Genomic DNA, 21,848 nt, shown 5'->3' with positions numbered 1-21,848 from the left:
CATAGGGGAGGGGGTAATGGTTAACGAATACGGCAACACAGGTGATGGAGCAACCCCCTGGAGGATAATAGTTTCCGGCACATACCCGTTCTTGACATATTCTGGCTTTGTGAGGGGCTCCCATACGGACTAACTCTGCCATAAACTAATGAAAATAATACAACATCAAAATTATAATCCCGACCTTATGGTCAACACTCCTACACTTAATACCTCAAGAATTAACAATAAATATGGGAGTTAAACACTGCAATATTTCGTTCCGAACATTTTTAATTTGCTGCCGACGGATTTTAGAGGTCGAAATAACATATGGAACAAAGGCAAAATAAAGGAATGGGTGATCAAGAGTTAATTTTATGAAAATTGTAAAATGTTTATATTCTTAATTTTTATCTCTTTTTTGTGTGTATATTAGGTTAAACTGGTTAAAAATAGAGATATAATGTATCCAAAAAGAAACTCCACCGACAGACACACAAGGTGGCTTGGTGGGTCTCTGCAAAATTTTTTTTAAATATAATTATAATAAAAAAAATTACAAAAAAATAATAATAATAAGTCGATGGTTGCCAAATAAAATGAAAAAAAGAGTAAATTGGAACAAGGCATTATTTTGTAGTCGAGTATTATATTTATTTTATATTTTTTAACAATTTTAGATACTATAACATGTTATATCTCCATTTTAGCAACATATAAACCATAAGTACAAAAAACATTTTCGTTCTAACTCATTCGTAATTAAATTACATTTTAAATACCGTACGCCATGGCGACAGGGTTGGGTAGACGCTCAACTGCAAAACTGGCGTCACGGGTTCGATTCCCGCCAATTGAAAAATGAATTCAAGAAAGATTTTTTTTCATTGGTCTGGGTGTTTGTTTGTGATGTGTTTTTCACATTTTACCTTCCCTATCCTTACTATCTTACCTGCAGACAAGCATCTAAAATAGACGCTTTATTCCTTTTTAAAAATTAAATATAAATTAAAAAATAATAATAATGCAATAGATTATCGTCAGTTTCCAAAGCACTACCTTTGCAATTTATACTGTAAAATAAATCAGATTTTCGCAGCAAGAGTGATAATGTACCAATTTGATCAGAATGATATGCTTTAAAAAAGGGTAGCCAATTCTTAAATTATTTTCTAATCTCTTGTGTTTTTAATGTATATTTTATGGTTATATGATGCTTTATGACTATAATACCTGTTATCATTACCGTGTATTCATAAACTACTTTTCTTTTAAATTAACATATAAATATCAACAAAAATTATATTCTCAATATTATTAATATTTAAAGCATTTACTTTGTGGTTAGTCATTTTTAATTATTAATTTTTTTACAAAAATGTTAATAAAATTAGTATATAACCACTCACCGTGAGTGGTTGTATACTAATTTTATTAACATTTTTGTAAAAAAATAAATAAACAAAAATTACTTTAAAAAATATCTAAAATTGTTAGATAAACATTAAGTTTGAAAACGTTTAAACAACCTTAAAGTCCTTCATTCTATCAAAAAACTAGTGAATTACTTTAAGCTCTCATTTGTAAGTGTTTCTTACAAATGAAAGTTTAAAGTAATATCAAATTGAAATTAATTTACATGCATAAATTGAAATAATTGTGATTTTGTACTGTATATGAATTGAGTTTGCAAGCATTACATTTTAAAAAGTAAATCGATAATAACAATTGTATATTAAAATTATACAAATCTAGAAATATGCAATCACTCCACTATTATTCCATTTCAATTAGCGATGATCTTTTAAAATTTGCATTGTGAACTAAGTGAAAATCTTGTAAATCTAGCTTTTTACAGTGCAATTGGAACATGCTTTGCAAGAGAAAAGAGTCATTTACAATCCTATCCAGTGCTCCTCGCCTAAAATATAAAACTGTAATATTTACAAAGTACACAGTAAAAATCCCTTCCCTGTTTTAAATTCAAAACTCACTCAATGGCAGCAAAACAGTTATTCTTGAAAAAAAAATGATAATGAATGAAATGATATTTTCATATTATTTTTTGACATCTCATCAAAGATGAAGAAGAATATGGAAGTCTGGGCATTTACGGGGCTGACGGCCTTCATAGGCTAGTTTAAGTGATCACTTTACACACGTGTAATATTCACCAATTCTACCCATTATTGACAACCACACTACTCAAATTCTTGGAAGTTCTATATATATGAACCAATTTAGAAACCTTGTTCTTGAATCACTAGAACTTCACTAGAGACATCTATTGGTGAGATGTAAATAATTCTTTACATCTCACCAATAGATGTCTCTAGTGAAGTTCTAGTGATTCAAGAACAAGGTTTCTAAATTGGTTCATATATATATAGAACTTCCAAGAATTTGAGTAGTGTGGTTGTCAATAATGGGTAGAATTGGTGAATGTTACACGTGTGTAAAGTGATCACTTAAACCAGCCTATGACGGTCGTCAGCCCCGTAAATGCCCAGACTTCCATATTCTTCTTCATCTTTGATGAGATGTCAAAAATAATATGAAAATAACTCCTGTAATTGGAGATAATCCAGATTTTGTGAACAAGTATTTGGACACACTCAAAATGTTGTAAATGATATTTTGTTAATACCCCAAGCAAAAAATGATTTCAGTCTTGTGATATTTAAAATTCAAATCAGCAAAACCCCATGTAATAAATATACACAAATGACAAATTTCTATTTGAAATTGTATTTAATATCGCAGAAGTATTGGATTTAGATTGAGTTTAGAAAACTCCAGAAGAAATCAATATTTCAAAGTGAAAATTGCAGAAAATTGGTCCATAAAATTATATACAATCTTCATTGTTATTTTGATGAATACCCTAATTATACATTTGCCATGACACCACTTTGGCGAGCACTTCATCAAAATACCGTAGAACGGGGCTACTTGAAATTTGATGTGTTACTTGAGCCCAGTACAAAAAAATATTTAGATCTGTATTTGGTCTACAATAATGAACGTATCGACACAATTCATTGTTTCCTTGACAGGTGACACTTATTGTTACGATACATTCATTATTGTAGACCAAATACAGATTTAAATCTCTTTTTTGTACTGGGCTCAAGTAACACATCAAAGTTCAAGTAGCCCTGTTCTACGGTACCTTGATACATACTACACTTGATATTTAGAATATGACAAAAACTATATTTGTTTTAAATCCATAGTCGACTTATGATCGTAGTATTCTTCATATAATCTAATCAATAGCTGAGCTATTGTTGTAAATTATGAGATTAGATGGGCGAAGCAATTGAAAAGTTTAATTACCTTTCGCTTGTCTCCTTCGCTTGCAGTCAAAGTCTAGACGCCGTCCTTGCAACTTCTTTCGGTGATGCTAAACCAACAAAAACAAATGTTAACATAACAAGATCAAGGATACATTGTGAGAATAAAACCTATTCTTATGAATAATAAAAATACACAGAAGCTGCGAAATTATTGAATCATTATCTTACATTTTCATGAATGAGAACAGTTGGATTTTAGAATGATAATTAAAATTTCATTACATAGTAAATTAACACGTTCGAACCGAAAAACTCAAGAGTCTGCGACACTAACCACGGGACCACAAGCCAACACATTTGGTTGCATTAAGTGTCTTGTTATTTTCACATGCATATGAATATCTAATAGGGTAAATTACCCAGTTACTAGTCTATCCCTAGCGTGACTCAGCCAAGGAGTTTGTAACGCGTTGACAAGCCTGCCAAATGGTAGTCCCATTAGACAGTAGTGATTTGCCTGACCCAAATATATTGATATATTTGTTTTTATTGACTGAACTGAGCAATATTCAAGAAGTTTTGTATCCACTTGTAAGTGACAATTTACTCGCCGAAATTCAACTATTAACACACTTCAGACGGTAAAGGTGTTTCTACCCATTTGGTCGATTGATGCTTAAGGACGGGAAGGGTATTTTTGCCTTCTACGCCGGCCCATTTCAAAAGCAGAAAAGAAGGTATTATCCCATGTTTTTTTAATGAATATTATATACAAATCTCTTTGTTAAAGTATTAACAATGTACATAATTATCAAATCCCATCGCCAGCAATCCGCAAGCTTAAAAAATTTATTTATTGTAACTGCAGACAGTTGATAGAATTCCATTTTGAATTGTTGTGTAATATATCCAAAATAAAACAAGGTTTGTTGGATTGAATTCTACATTTATTTATGTACTTATATGTTAATCCGTATTAACATATACAGAAATAAATGTAGAATTCAATCCAACAAACCTTGTTTTATTTTGGGTATATTAACCAAAAAGCGTAAAAAATACCCATCCGAAATAAGTTAACCGGTTTGACAATTTTTTTTAATGTCAGGATACTTTTAGATCTATGCGAATTGCAGTCAATAAATTTCAAACAATTAGGTAGCCATAAATGTAATCCCATTATGACAAAAGAAGCACAACCATCGATAATATTTAGGTTCATGACATAATAACCTTGCTTATCTTTCCATTATGTGGGAACAAGATTAGTTAATTTCAGATAAGATATCAAGTATCGAAAAAAGGATTTAATTATAATAGATAGAATAATATTGTCTCCATTTTTAAAGCAAAGGTTACGCTGATATCACCTTCAGATAAATATTTTTTTAATGATCTGTTCCTGTACATATCGCTCACTCCTTTCAACAACGTCAGAAATAAAAAAACTTGATTTTTCAGGAGAACGTTTTAAAAGTTTAAAAATATAATAAAATGTATTAAAAATAAATATCAAGCAACTTATTGAACTTTTTACTATGCAACAGATCTTTTTAGGTAAAACCTGAAGGTTTTTTCTCCATTTGAAAAATATTTAGTATATTTAAAAAAATAATAAATACCTTTTCTTCAAAATGAAAAAACAGCACATTCTGCCCTGTAGCGTAAATATAAAGTTAAAAATATGCCGCTTTTGCTGGGATATAGTACATTTTATGGCATTCCAAAAACATGCACAACTGAAAATTGACGATTTTTTGTTTGTGACGTTCTTGAAAGGAGTGAGTGATAAATTAAACATAAAAAGATTAAGACATAATCAATGTACATTTAATTTAAAAATTAACAATATTATATTATTTATTATATCGGACACTGGGTTGATTATTCACCCTACAGATGAGATGTCAATTTTAAGTTTCAAGAATGAATGCAATATGGATGATCAATAATCGGCAGTGTGGTAAACTTTAAACAAGTGTATAAGGTGATCACTTAAGCCAACCAAATGTCAGGTTGTAAGCCCTGGGATGCTCAGACTTCCATCTCCTTCCATAAATACACATGTTTCATATGAAGTAAAGACACTTTTGAAATGTATAAAAATTCATTGCATATAATTTTTCTGTTTCTCCAATATTATATTTTTTTATTTTTAATTAATGTTTTACTTAGTAAATACCACTATTTCTTAACATCTACTGTGACACGTGTTTCGATGCATTCCGCATCATTTTCAAACACCAAAAACACAAATTTTCAAACATTTTCCGGTGTTTGAAAATGATGCGGAATGCATCGAAACACGTGTCACAGTAGATTTGAAGAAATAGTGGTATTTACTAAGTAAAACATTAATTAAAAATGGATAGATTTTACCACAAAGTGACTGCCGAATCAATTAATGAAATTATATTTTTTATTTATTTATTTGCATGTGTTACTGTTACATTCAACAGATAGTGTTGCCATTGTGGTTGAATAGGCTAAAAAAACAACATGCAATAACACGCATGTAATCGAATGCAACATTGTGTCAAATATTTAAGGAGATCAATGAATAACTTCATAAGATTTTTAACAAAATAACATTGTTATTTATATAGGTATGATTTTAATTGAAAACAAAATGTGAAAAGATTTAAATTAAATTTTTTATCATAGCGCAAGATTTAAAATTTATTTTTTTAAATGAGTGATACGTAAATAATTATTGAATAAGAAAATTTTATTTAAATTAAATAATAATAAAACCCTTATCCGCACCCCAATGGTGCATAGGGCACTGCGTCATATAACACAGTATTATCTTGATCGTTTACACATGAAGGAAAGGTGATCAGCCCTCCGCTTCAGGTACCAGTCCAGGGTAATATTGAATAAATATTACAGTGAAAAAATCACTTATATTTATTTGAACCCCCCTGGGAATCGAACCCGGGACCTCCAGAACTGTAGCCGAGCGTGCTGACCATTACACTACGGAGGCAGACTTAATTTAAATTTAGGCAGGAATAATTTTTCATTAACCATTTAAAAAAAAATTAAAAGTTAAATTAAGAAATCTCACCATGACTTCTTTCAGATCTTTAGTCTGCAAATGATGGAGTGGCTCTAGGAAGTTTTGTTTGATGTTGTCGTCCAGGGAGTACTTCACGTCGGCCATTTGCTTCATGGATTCTCCCATTTCTATCAAACTTTGGGCTGGAAGATAAATTAAAACTTTGGATAATGCCCGGAACCACTAGTCTGGTGACAGATTTATCTGAAAACTGTGTAAGTAAATAGTATTATTCTGTATAAAAAGAGAACTCTATATTAGATTATTGTTTAAAAGTGTTGAAGGGTAAAGCTGGGTTGGGTTAGTCTGTAGGGTAAAGTTGGATAATTTGACAGAGAAAAGGGTATGTTGGGTAATTTAGCAGCATTTTCAAATAAAAATATAAAAGTTTATTAATATATTTTTTAAAACTCCTGTTATCATTCATCATTTGGTTTGTGTAATACCACTTTAATAAACACTAATTCGTGACTACCGGTTTCGGAATGATCATTCCATCATCAGGTTGTTAAAATAAAATTATTATGGTCTGATATTTGCACAAAAATAAAATTTTATTATTTTAATTTTAATGACCTGATAATGGAATGATTGTTCCGAAACCGGTAGTCACGAATAAGTGTTTATTAATGTGGTATTACACAAAGTGAACGATGAATGATAAGGAGAGTGTTATAATACCATAACACAAAGTTAACAATGCTTTTAATATACAAAATAATATATTTTTTACTGAGAAAAAGACCCAGCATAGGTAATATTTAAACTATTTTTAACATTATTCTTCAAACCCTCATCAGCACCTGGTGTTGCATAGGGCACTGCATCATATAAACTCAGTGTTATCTTGATCGCTAACACATGAATGAAAGGTGATCAGCCCTCCGCTTCAGGTCTTATTCAGGGTAATATTAAATAAATATAAGAAAATAAAAATCACTAACATTTATTTGGCCCCCTCCCTGGGAATCGAACCCGGGACCTCCAGTACAGTAGCTGAGTGCGCTGACCATTACACTACAGAGAAGGATGATTTTACATGCTTGTTACCCAGTGTGTAAGAAATTTTTATATGTCTATTTGCTGTACCTTTTATTGCTTTTTATTTAATATTTTGCCCTGTGTTTTCATATTTGTTACTTTCTTATCTGTTTTTCAGTCTTGTTAACCTTAATCCCATGTGCCAAAATAAGTAATGGAAATTACTCATCAGGAATATTTTATGTTACTTATGTATGTAATATGTTTAAATATATTTTTTTTTTAATTGTGTGTGAAAGACTTCTAGAGTGCCCGATTGCGTTCTGATATTAAACGTTCGAGATCTCAACCTTGATAAATGAATACATAAATCTTTTCTTATTTTTCCATGTTCGCTCCCTGGGCGGAGCATATGGCCAACACGAGACGTCTCCAAGTCACTCTGTCATGCGCCATCTTCTTGGCTTCCTCCCAGGTCAGTCCGGCATCTCGAAGTTCCGATAAAGCTGAAGTTCCCCAGAAGGCCACCGATGACTATTCACTGACTATACTTATAGTCGGTGAATGGTCGCCAGCGGCCTTCCGAGGCGCAGGAATCCTCGGGGTTGGAAGAAGAGACGTGAGGGGTTGATGCTCTCAGGTGGCATTCTAAGGACATGTCCACCTTCTAATATATACTACATAAATAAATACATAAATACGTCGGCGAAGAGTTGTGAATTTACCAAAGTAGGAGTCCTCCCCCAGCTTCTTTCCGTAGTGCAGCATGCAGTCGCCGAGCACGCCCTCCGGCTGCGGGTAGGTGTTGCTCTTGGCCTGGCCGGATAGCTTGGAGATGCCCTTCACAGCGGCCATCTTGGCGCGGGCGGTCGGGTTGGGCTGCAGGAACTCCTTGGTCTTCATCTGCAGCTCTTCCACCAGCTCCACCGTTACATCCGTTTTCTGCAACCAATTATACGCATTAAGTGCATTTGCTTCGAAAAAAACCGAAGAAACATCTTATTTTATACACATATTGAGTGTTTATTTTATACACTACTACTATCACGCCGTTTCTGCGCAGGGGTAGGCAGAGAGGATGGAACGCCACACTCTTTTGTTCTGAGATACACGCCTTGCTTCACATCCATACATCTAGTCATACATGTCCTCCGATTACGCAGACTTTTGACACCACCAAATTTTAAGTTCTGATTGATCTGATCGTGTCAAGTCTTTTTCGTCCATCTTCGTTCGGTTCTCCCGCTCACATTCGTTACATACATTTACTTAGTCATTTTCTCGCTATCCATTCCCTCCACATGTCCATACCACCGTAAACTCAAATTTCACACTTTTCATGATTTTCACCCTTTTTTCAATATTATATTTTGACTAGTTATTTTATTCTCAATATTTTGAGGGTACAAATGTAATGATACGTATGTACATCTGTGTATGTACAACAGATTTTTAAAATTCTATAAGATTATAAATTTTAGCACCTCGTGGTCCCCTGTTTGCTTCCCAGGGCTTCCCTACGCCCCCAGGGCCTGAAATACCCCCTCGGTTCTCTCCAGGCCCCCCTGAGAGGCCAGGGGGCCCACCTTGGGAACCTACAGTTTAAACTAACATAAATCATTGTACAGTAAACCCCCCTATAACGTTGATATGGGTACCACATTATCGGAGGGAAAGTTATTGGATTTTTACATTTTAACTAACAGAAATACATGAAGTGAGTCATTATTAAATTAAAATACAATTTAAAAACATTTATCCCCTACAACGTTCCTTTCGAGAGCGCTGTACTTATTTCAACTATATAGGGGGATCTGTCTTTTTATTTCTCAAAATAATAAATTAATTCATTTAAAACTTACCCTTTCCATATCCATGAAGTCCAGATCGAGCTTGGTGCCCTCGGCACCCCCCATCTTTTCTGTGACATACTGTAACAAATAAGAAATATTTCATAAGTAACAAATGAAACAACCATATGTCCACAAATGTCGTGTAGAAAAGGCGATTCAGTTGGCTAGGCCATGTACTGAGCATGCCTCCCGAGAGACGCCATCAATCTCGCCTCATTTACAAGGCATCAGGCTCCCGCCACCCAGGATGTCTGTCTGCTGACTATCAGGAGGACTAAGGAGGGTGCAAAGGATCTAACAAGAGCCTGGAAGGACTTAATTGACAAGAGTAATTGTGTCGGGTTGTGGTATGTGACAAATCTTGATTGATATTGAATCCATTTTGTCTATTGTATTGTTGTATTGTTTTTAGGGATTTAATTTATTATGAACTATACACATCTACTGTCATTTTTAATACATATAAACTAAATACGCTGTAAATTCTTGTACATAATACGCAAGGAGAATTTTTTTAAGGCAACTAATGAACATTAAAAAGAAAAAAAACAAACAAAAAACCTGGTAAATACCAGTATTTCACAAAATTTCACAAATCTAATGTGACATTTGTTTAGATGGTTCTTGATTTCTTAGTCTATGAAGGAATGGTCATTCCGAAACAGGTACTCATGAAATAGTGTTTATTGTGTCGGGTTGTGGACCCGTGGTTAGTGTCGCGGACTCTTGAGTAAATGTTTCTCGGTTCAAACCCACTCCACCACAATTTGATACCTATTTCTAATAATGAGCCGCTAAGGCACACAGAAGTAGTATGAAATTGAAGAATTTTTGTAAATAATATAAAAACACAAATATTTATATTTTTTTTAAATTATAAAAAAAGTTAATTCATAAAGGCATAATTAAATTGTGGATATGACCAATTTTTTAAGCTACATAATTGTTTCTTTCATTAATTGTTTCGGCAGTCAATTTGTGACAATATCTATCCACTTATAATTTAAGTTTTACTTGGTAAATACCACAATTTTTTTTCAAACACCGTATGTAAAGCTAAGTCTAAATTTTAGAGTTATATCCTTGGGGCGTTGAAGGATAAAGAGGGGGTAGGAGCTATTTCTTATTTTAATTCTTTTTTTATTTTTTATCAGTGGGAACACAGGCAATCGAAAAACGTGTCACAATAGATTTTAAGAAATAGTGGTATTTACCAAATAAAACTTGCATTAAAAAAGACATAATTATTGAATGATAAAAATCTAACTGATATAGACACGGATAAAAGAAGCCAAGAATTCCTCGGTCTCACTCTCAATTCATTTCGGTAATAAACACTTTTAACCTGTCATAGGTAAAAATACCGCACGTGTTTGAATGCAGCGTTGTGTCAAAATTTCAAAGCAATTGGTGCATAATTTCAAATTACTCATGAAGCAATTAAAATATTTTTAAAATATCCATGACACAACACGGCTGTCCAAACTTAAAACACAGTAAGGGACATTTTTTTGAAAAACGTTTTTTTTGCATTTTTGGACTTAGATTCTACTAAGTCTAAAAATGCAAAAAAAACCTTTTTCTTAAAAATGTCCCTTACTGTGTTTTAAGTTTGGACAGCCAAATAACCCAATTAAAAACCAATAAAAATGGTAAGAAACACCCTGTCCGCCATAAGAAATGTTAATTATTGCGCGTATTGATTTCAACAGATGGCGCTGCCATCACGGTAAAAATGTATGAAAAAACATCGTTTTATCCGTCCCAGGTGAAAACACCTGTCACAGGTGAATAACAGATTTTGAAAAAACAAAAATTAACATTTTTATTATTATACTAGATAAAAACACGCGCCTATTCGAATGCAACGTTGTGTCAAAATTTCAAAGGAATCGGCGAAAAACTAAAAATTTTAAATCTTCGGCGAATAACTAGAAGATTTAAAATTTTTAACAAATGCATCCTTACATTTTTTTTATACATACATAAACTGACCATTTATTGTTGTCCCTAAAACGGGACATTTACCAATTTTTACGTAAAAGTATGTATTGTTTATTCAAGAAAACACGTATTTTTTTCATAGTTTAATGCATTAATAAAAAAAGGAATGTTGTTAAAGAAAATAAGAGGAATAAATATTATAAACATGAAAAAATTATATTGTTTTATTATTTATATAAAGAGTCGGCGGTCTTCATATAAATAATTAGTCTTTGCACATGACTCACCACCCACCTGCTTTAGCCATATGTTCAGCAAATTTCGAGGATTTGTTCAGCAAATTTATATAAAACGGCTATAACTACAAACTATCGTCGATTTTTTTTTCACTTTTTCATAAAAAGTTCTTACCGTGTGTTGCTCTTTTTTTGAAAACGGGACATTTCGACGTCCTGAAACATTGCTTGGGGACAACGGGACAGGCTATCTAAAAACGGGACGGTCCCGTTCAAAACGGGACGTATGGTCACTTTATACATACATAATACGTGTAATTTTTTTAACTGCATATTTTTTGTCGTATAAGTGTATCGAGCATTGGGTCATTAAATTAAAGAGAAGAATGAATATAGGAAGTGACCTACATAATTATCCGAAGTCGAATGCAGGAGGGGAGCGGCGGGCGAAATGGTCCCTGCCGCCGGGGGGCGGCGGGGGAGCTGGCAGAGGGGAGGTCAGGGTCGCGGGGTAAACTGGGAACTGGGAACTGGGTTACCGGGACAACTGGAGTATCGGCCATTTTACGGGCGGTAATGGCACAGGAAGGGGATATAGAATGAAGGAAGAATAGTCTTTATAGAATTTTATCCCAGTAATGAGTTTCCTATCGCGTTGAGTAAAAATAAGCTCATTTATTTATTGATTTGGCGTTTAATTTGTAAAACTCCATTTTAATTTATGTATTAATTTTCAAATCAAACACAGTTTTTTGAGTCTACTAAGTTGTATTTTACTAAAAAAAAACACAAAAATTAATATTTTGCCAATAGTTCGCCTAGTTATCTCACAATATTAATTTTGATGTGTTTTTTTTTTATAAAATACAACTTAGTAGACTCAAAAAATCTGTGTTTGATTTAAAAATTAATACATAAAAAAATTGACTCTTAATGGTTTATATTTTGTATATTTAAAGCATTGTTAACTTTGTGGTATGGTAATATAACACTCTCCTTATCATTCATCGTTCGCTTTGTGCAATGCTATTTTTTTTTTATTAAATAGAAATATTTGTGTTGTTATTATTTTACAAAAATACTTCGATTTCATACTATTTCTGTGAGCCTAAGTGGCTCATTATTAGAAATAGGTATCAAATTGTGGTAGAGTGGGTTCGAACTGAGAAACTCTGTCTGCAACACTAACCACGGGACCACAACCTGACACAATAAACACTACTTCATGACTACCTGTTTCGGAATGACCATTCCTTCATAGACTAAGAAACCAAGTACCATCGAAACAAATGTCACATTAGATTTATGAAATTTTGATAAATAGTGGTATTTATCAAGTTTAAAAATATATATATTTATTAGTTGCCTTGGAAAATTCTCCTTGCCTATTTTGTAATAATAATAATAATAAAATTGGATAACTTATATAGCGCCATTTTCGTAAAAAAATACCTCGAGGGCGCTTCACGGTGAATGAATTGGGGAAAATATTATGGTGGAAATGATTTAGCAAACAAATGTGTTTTTAGTCTTTTTCTAAAGATCATCTCACTCTCACTATTTCTAACCATTGGTGGAAGAGCATTCCACGCCGTCGGTCCTGCAACAGCAAAGGCACGCTCGCCAAATTTAGTGCGTTGGTTGCGAGCTGGTAAGATAACTTTGCCCATTGCAGATGTTGTAGCCGATCGAAGCGTGAGACGTCTATCAACCAATTCATCTGGAATACACAGCTCCTTAAGATACTCTGGAGCCATATTGTGTATTGATTTATACATGATTTGTACCAAGGATTTACAGCATATTTAGTTTATATGTGTTAAAAATGATAGTGGATGTACATAGTTCATAATAAATTAATAAGGTTGATATCCCTAAAAACAATACTAAAGATACAAAATACAAAAGACAAAATGGATTCGATATCTTATATCAATCAAGATTTGTCACATTGCTCATTTATTTGTCTTGTAATTTTTGTCATATTTTTTTTAAATAACATACCACTAAATCCGATGGATATTTATGTCCGATTGCCTCATCAATTTTTGTCAACTGAATACCTTATATTGCACATTCTGTTTCCAATTTAAATTTACCAAGTAAAACTTAAATTAAAAAAGTTTTTAATTGTATTTATCAAGTCAAAAAAGAGTCGTTCCTGGAGGACTTTGGTAGGAAACGTTTTTCGATTTTTTTTTCAAACATTATTTTTGTATAAATGCCAGATAGAATGTCCAAGAATGTCCAAGTATGTCCAAGTAGAACTTAAATTAAAAATAGTTACTAATTTAATTTTGATAAATTGTGTGTGTATATGGGGGGGGGATTATTATCGTTAAACTTTCAATACATTTAAAGTTATTTATCCCTTTTTTTATTACTTGTTATAATTTTTTTATAAATGGAAACTAACGTATCCCGAAGATATAAAAATATAGAAAAACTTAACGAACACTATAAACATATACAGACTAGACAATAAAAAATTAAACAAGATAATTCCCTCGCACCGCATTAAAATACATGTTTCCCAGTAATATTTTTTGAATGTATAACTTGTCACTATAAAAAAGTCCCTCTCCAAGCACAAGAGCTCAGTCTCATTTTTGGAGAGGCTCAGCGCAACTAAGATTGTATTAAGTAGAAATGTATAGAAATTGTATTATATAAATAGTATTATATTGTATAAAAAAGTATTTTTTTAAAAAAAATGAAATCAAAGCAAAAATTTTACAATGCATATTGTCCAATTTGTACACTATTGCTAGATCAGTATTTCTCAAAGTGGGCGATAACGCCCCCTTGTGGGCGTTCTAGAAGACTTTTACAGGGCATAAGGCGCCCAAAGAGACAAAAAGAAGTGCTAAAGGTAAGATTTATATTTTTATTCCTTCCCTCTTTCTATGACGGGACATAATGGCGATTTTATTTTCCCCTTTGACGAGAAATTTTTATAGGGGGACCCAGACTAAAAAAGTTGGGGAACCTGTGTGCTAGATGGTTGTTGGTTAGGTAATTCGATAAATCAGGAGGGCTGACGGATGTCAGACTGACGGGTCCAGATAATTGAATCCCGTTTTCATCCCTTGTACCGATTACTATGATTACAAATTGGATCGAGCAATACGCTGAGCAAAAAATCATCGGACTTTTCAACCTTAATTTAAGAGTATTAAAATGCGAGTACATAGCAATATCCCAACGGGATAGTAACGAATCCTTCTTTTCATTCTGTCCTAATCAATTTACATTTCGACGAAACGAGATTTAAAATATTTTTTTTGCAGGCATATATTTCCGGTATGTTTTTTTTAATCTTCGTATTATTTTATCCAGATGTGTTATAATTGTAATTAGAACAAAGGACTTGAAAATGATGCGGAATGATTTTTTTTAAATGTAGTATTTACCAAGTAAAACTTAAATAAAAATGGATAGATATTACTGCATAATGACTGCCGAATCAATTGATGAAATTAAATAAGTAACTTTAAAAAATCACAAATATGATTTTTTAGCCGGTAAAGTGATGTTCCCTCTGCCAGAAATTTAGTTTAAAAAATATGGATCGTTAAAATATATGTATGTTCTGCTAAAAAAAATACAACATTACAGTATTTTTTGATACTTGGCAAGAAGAGATAACCATTCCATATGTTTGTATGTAGTTCTACAATTTTTACCCTCAGTACACCTAAGGTTCTTGATCAGACCCTTTAATGTATAATATAAAGTTTTATTGTACCTTTTGGGGCAACGCGGTACAACAATGCTTTATAGTGCGATTTAGATTAAAGATAATGAACCTTGTACGAAGGTGTTAAAGTGGAAAAATTAATGGTAAATGTACCTTAAATCAGTGTTCCGCAAAGTGTGTGCCGGCACACTGGTGTACCGTGGAGATTAGTTAGTGTGCCGCGGAAAAAAATCTAGTTTTGAGAAGATAACACAGCTTTATCGACAATTGCTACAAATTTTGATCGCCTGTGCTCTGTTAAGCAAATTTTTTTTGCATTTAACATGATACATATATTATGCATATCGCTCACTCCTTTCAACAACGTCATATATATAAATAAAAAAAACTTGATTTTTCAGGAGATCGTTTTTAAAGTTTAAAAATATAATAGATTGTATTAAAAATAAATATCAAGACACTTACTGAACTTTTTACTTTGTAAAAGATGTTTTTAGGTAAAACCTGAAGGTTTTTTTTCTCCATTTGAAAAATATTTGGTATATTTAACAAAATTATTAAACAATACCTTTTCTTCAAAATGCTAAAACAACACTTTCGGCCCGGTAGCAGGTAAATATTAAGTTTAAAATATGCCGCTTTTGCTGGGATTTAGTACATTTTCTGGGCATTCCAAAAACATGCACAACAGAAAATTGGCGATTTTCGATATATGACGTTGTTGAAAGGAGTGAGCAGTATATGCATTAAATTACTTATTTCATTATATAAACATTAGTTTATTTTCTTTGGTGTACCTTTAAAATTTCTTGATTTGGTAGGTGTACGTTGAACAGAAAAAGTTTGCGGAACACTGCCTTAAATTAACGTATTTTGGGTAAAAGAGACGTATTTATAGGGCAATATAGGAGAGAAAATTAATATCAAAGGTAAAAAAATCTCATTGAAATGAAAGATAGCGAATTACAATATTTATTTTAGAATTCTGAATAAAATAAGGAAAAAAATCTTTTCAGGATGGATTGCCAAAAAAAACCTCATTAAGTGGAAAGATGGCGAAGCATAAGATATTTTTTTAGTATTCTTAATTATATAAGGGAGTAATTATCCTTTATAGGATGGATTTTCAAAAAAAATAATTGAAAAAGGAATATTTTAGGAAACGAAGATAAAGGATATTTCTAGGAAATTTAATTTGCGTTAAAATAAAATTAAAAGTTGAATCCCGAATCGAGTTAAGTTAATAACGAAATAAGATTCTACACTAATATCAATGTATATTATAAATATTAAATTTTAATTCATGACATAAAACAACTTTTAAGTACCTACCGATAATTCATCTAAATATTTTCTACTTTCCTATAAATTATAATTGGAAAAGTGGCAAAGAAAGTGTGTACTAAGTTCAATAATATTATAATTTAAACAAGTCCGCTTCGATAGTTTAGTAGTTACTGCGTTTGGTTACCATCTGGAGGCCCCGGGTTCGATTCCCAGGGGAGTAAAATAGGTATAAGTGTTTTTGTACTCTTATATTTTTTTAATATTACCCTAGACTGCTACCTGAAGTGTAAGACGGATCATTTTGCCTTAATATAATTAACGATCAACTTAACATTGCATAAATTTGATACAGTGCCCTATGCACCATTAGGCTCGGATAAGGGGAAGAAGGGAGACGAATAAATACTGACGAAAAATAATAACGATGAAAAAAATATTTAAAAAGTAAAATATTTTCCGTTCAACAATCAGTTCGTTTTAAGAAAGAGTAAATCTACGTTTATCATGTAGGTACGTTTTTGTAAAAAGCTTCTAACTCTGCATTGCTGTCAGGGAAGGGGTAGACGGATCAATAGTTAGAAGTCTTAGGAGAAGAGAAAGTAAGGTATTTTATATTAAATGATTGTGAAAACAAAGAAGAAGCACTTATTAAACGTAAGGCTCCCGCTACATGGACTGGAAATGGGTAAAACCCCCTTAAGCTATGAGCTAAAAAGCTCTCAGGAGATTGAACAAATAACCTTTTTTCTTAATCTACATTATTAAACTCGAGCTTAATAGATTCTCAGATTTTACAGTTTAATGACAGAGTCCTTCAGGTAGTGTTTAGTTAAGCTATAAAAATTATCCAAATTATACCTACAAATCAATGGACAGCTTAAAAAATAAATATAAGCAAAAATAAATTTAGACATAGTCAATTTGTTTTACTGTTCTTTCTTCACTCATTCGATTATTTTATATTAAGTTTTGTGTAATTTCACTAAAATCCTGTACCGCCTCAAAATAACGTCTGTAAAAATATAATTTATATTTGAAGCACTAACTTTGTTATTTTCCATTTTGTAATTAAAATGTAACTTTGTTACATTTTAATTATAAAATGGAAAATCCATTTTTAAAAGTTGTATACATAAAAATTATATCGGATTGATTGTTCTAATTTTATAAATATACGAGTACTGAAAATCCATATTACATCCATTTTTAAAAGTTGTATATATACAAATAGTATGAAAACTTATATCGGATTTATTGTTCTAATTTTATAAATATACGAGTACTGAACATCCATATTATATCCATTTTTAAATGTTGTATATATACAAATAGTATGAAAAATTATATCGGATTTATTGTTCTAATTTTATAAATATTCGAGTACTGAACATCCATATTATATCCATTTTTAAATGTTGTATATATACAAATAGTATGAAAAATTATATCGGATTTATTGTTCTAATTTTATAAATATTCGAGTACTGAACATCCATATTATATCCATTTTTAAAAGTTGTACATATAAAAATTGTATGAAAAATTACATCGGATTTATTGTTCTAATTTTATAAATATTCGAGTACTGAACATCCATATTATATCCATTTTTAAAAGTTGTACATATAAAAATTGTATGAAAAATTACATCGGATTTATTGTTCTAATTTTATAAATATACGAGTACTGAACATCCATATTATATCCATTTTTAAAAGTTGTATATATACAAACAGTTTGAAAACTTATATCGGATTTATTGTTCTAATTTTATAAATATACGAGTACTGAACATCCATATTATATCCATTTTTAAATGTTGTATATATAGAAATAGTATGAAAAATTATATCGGATTTATTGTTCTAATTTTATAAATATTCTAGTACTGAACATCCATATTATATCCATTTTTAAATGTTGTATATATACAAATAGTATGAAAAATTATATCGGATTTATTGTTCTAATTTTATAAATATTCGAGTACTGAACAAACATATTATATCCATTTTTAAAAGTTGTATATATACAAATAGTATGAAAAATTATATCGGATTTATTGTTCTTATTTTATAAATATACGAGTACTGAATATCCATATTATATCCATTTTTAAAAGTTGTATATTTAAAAATTGTATGAAAAATTATAATTTTATAAATACACGTGTATATCATTTGTAATTAAGACAGTTAACGGTAAAATGATAAAGCGAAAAATAAAATAAAAAAATCATCAAAACGAAGTACGTAATTAGATTCACAAAATTAAACATTTTCTTTGAACCGACCCACTCGCGAAATTCTTAAAATAGACACGACTGGTTTTCTACCTGCGGTACATGATTTAAATAATTCAGTATGTTTCGGGGGCTGAAACAGATCCGGGGGAGAAATTTACAGCACAATTCGGACAGAAATAAGGGATGAAGCGCAGATATACAGAGCAGAAATTATGACAGGCGGGGTCGAATGAATTTATTTCCAGCTCCATCGATAAAGAAAACGTGCCACGGGAACTGATATTGATACCTATTGGAAATTCGGCTATATCGCTCACTCCTTTCAAGAACGTCATAAATAAAAAAACTTGATTTTTCAGGAGAACTTTTTGGAGTTTGGAGAACTTTTCAGGAGAACTTTTTGAACGAAGAGTTTGAAAATAGAAAACAATGTATTAAAAATAAATATCAAGCCACTTTTTGAACTTTTTAGGTAAAACCTAAAGGTTTTTTCTCCATTTGAAAATAATTAGTTTGTTTAAAAAAATAATTAAACAATACCCTTTCTTCAAAATGCAAACAAAAACATTTTCTACCCTGTAGCGGGTATAAATTAATTTAAAAATATGCCTCTTTTGCTGGGATATAGTACATTTTCTGAGCATTCCGAAAACATGCACAACTGAAAATCGACGATTTTTGATTTATGACGTTCTTGAAAGGAGTGAGCGATATGTATTCATGCAATTATATATGAGTAGTAATTAGTATGAGTTCTGGAGGTCCCGGGTTCGATTCCCAGAAGGGATCAAATAAACATAGGTGATTTTTTCACTCTAATATTTATTCAATATTACCCTAGACTGGTACCTGAAGCGGAGAGGGCTGATCACCTTTCCTTCATGTTTTAACGATCAAGGTTAGGTGCGGATAAGGGTTTATTATTATTATTATTATTATTAAACATGACTAGCTTCGAGAACTACAGATGTTCTCATTAAGAGGTAAAAATACAAATTTATTTGTGTTTTCACCCGTTCACAGCACAGAGATTTGGACAAAAAAGGAATAAACATTCGTTTATACTATTTTTAAAACGAGGAATGAAAATGTCTTAAGAAGAAATCAATAACGTATATTAATCAAACGGAAATTAAAAAAAACATTTTTTGATTAATTGACTTAAAAAAACGGATGTAATCACCGCTGAGTAAAGGTAGGAAAAACAAATTCTACGAAATCTTCGCAAAACTGTTTCCGTTTTCTCGAATCAATCAATATCAAAGTCGTGGAAAGTGCTACACAACCAACAAGGAAATGTGTATTTGCCAAGTCACGATCACGAAAGCTCCACGGGAAATAAAAGGTTCAAGTCTTAATAATTTACTAGTACTACACAACCAAAGCTTAACAACCCTCCGGAGCTTTCAGAGAGAAGTCTGTAGCCAATTTATATTAAATTTTTATTTATAAGCCGGAAATTAATTAACGATTCCCACAACAACAAAAAAGTAGGAAGAATCCAGTTGAAGCAGCAATTAATAGTTTGTGTGCGATACAACTTTTTTTATCATCTTCTTCTTCTTCAACCCTCATTCGTACCCGATGGTGCATAGGGCACTGCATCACATAAACTCAATGTTATATTGATCATAACACATGAAGGAAATGTGATCGACCCCCGCTTCATGTACCAGTCCAGAGTAATCTTGATCATTAACACATGAAAGAAAGGTGACTAGTCCTCCGCTTCACGTACCAGTCCAGGGTAATAAATAAATAAATATTAGAGTGAAAAAATCAGGTTTATTTTTTTGACCCCCCCCCCTGGGAATCGAACCTGCATATCGCATAACCTGTATATATCGACATATCTGCATGTTTATATGACAATTTCACCATTTTAATGACATAAAATTAAATTTGTTCCTCAGAGCTAAGGGTAAGAAGAAGAAAAAGAAGAAGATATTCAAAATACATTTTAAATTAAGTTAAGCCAACGCCGTCTTGTAATTTAGTCGAGAGTTTCCAAAGGCAAAAAGTCGCATTAGTACCATTAAATTTATAGCAGCGGATACGGAAGTAGCGAAGTTGGCGGGTGCAGTACGTATATCCGCAAACCGGGGGAGGGACCGCAGCGAAACCAGGTCGCCAGAGGCGGAAATACAGCAAACCCCCCTATAACGTTGAGATAGGTACCGCGTTTATCAATGGGAACGTTGTCGGGGATGAGTTGTATTTTTAATTTAAATGAATGAGGCATTTCTTTAAATTTAAAATACAATTGAAGTCAATATTTTCTGCTGGTTAAAATATAAAAATGAATTTTAAAAAATAACATTAATGCGGTGCCTATCTCAACGTTATAGGGGGTTTTACTGTTTTCATGGCAATAATTTAAAATTATAATTTTCCACCCCTTTCTTCACTTTTTTCTAACCCTGATCCGCACCCAATGGTGCATAGGGCACTGTACTACTACTACCACCACGCCGTTTCACCGCAGAGGTAAGACGAGAGGACGGAACGCTTCTGTCCTGACATAAACTCCTCGCTTGCTTCACATCCATACATGTAGTCATACACGCCCTCCGATTACGCAGACCTTTGACACCACCAGATTTTAGGTTCTGATTGATCTGATCGTGGCAAGCCCTTTTCGGCCGTTCTCATTTTTTCCCGCTCCGAATTCGCCACATATACTTTCTTAGTAAAAATGTTTAAAAAAAAAGAAATCACAAGTATGATAAGGGGTATTTAAAGCTGTCCCACCTCATTCCCAGATATGATACAGAAGCATCTAGGCTTCCTGACAGACTTTATCTTGCTAAGCATTTTTTTTGTATGAACTAAGTTGCGAAATTTATAAAAAATTTAAAAAATTCTATCGCGATTTTACTGTGAATTTACATTTAAAACTTTCAATATCCCTGTCACTACCAATCTTAATAAATACAAGTTTGTAAAACCACCACCAAATTGTCTAGAAGTGCCCCGGTGTAGGCAGTGAAAGAGATTAGTAGTTAGTTCAGTTCGTCAGCTAGATCCGATTCCAACAGACATACACGTAACAGTGCAAAGACAGTGATATTTTTTATTTATTTATTTGTATACATTTATTTAAATCACAATTTTTACATATTTAGAACTTTTTTTGGCAGAGACCCACCAAGCCACCTTGTGTGTCTTGTCGGTGAAGTTCTTTTTTAATACATTTTTTTTAACGATTTTAACCTAATAAAGACACAAAAAGAGAAAAAAATTAAGAATATTAACATTTT

At 32.0% G+C, this 21,848-nt stretch overlaps 1 protein-coding gene across 6 annotated transcripts in view; it reads right to left on the bottom strand.

Moving 5' to 3' along the window:
* Positions 1-21,848, bottom strand: part of EndoA (SH3 domain containing GRB2 like, endophilin-A) — a 150,955-nt gene that overhangs the window by 32,334 nt on the left and 96,773 nt on the right. For all 6 annotated transcript variants that reach the window (XM_088273469.1, XM_088273471.1, XM_088273468.1 and 3 more), the window contains exons 4-7: positions 9,186-9,254; positions 8,049-8,265; positions 6,352-6,485; positions 3,322-3,388 (exon numbers count right to left, since the gene is read on the bottom strand). In XM_088273469.1, coding sequence (XP_088129595.1) covers positions 3,322-3,388; positions 6,352-6,485; positions 8,049-8,265; positions 9,186-9,254 — 487 coding nt within the window. The remainder of the gene's footprint in view (positions 1-3,321; positions 3,389-6,351; positions 6,486-8,048; positions 8,266-9,185; positions 9,255-21,848) is intronic.

Source organism: Brachycentrus maculatus, unplaced genomic scaffold (genome assembly GCF_059751285.1).
Source record: "Brachycentrus maculatus isolate JH-2025_06_01 unplaced genomic scaffold, ASM5975128v1 h1tg000586l, whole genome shotgun sequence".
Taxonomy (NCBI): domain Eukaryota; kingdom Metazoa; phylum Arthropoda; class Insecta; order Trichoptera; family Brachycentridae; genus Brachycentrus; species Brachycentrus maculatus.
This window is presented reverse-complemented; position numbering and strand designations above follow the sequence as displayed.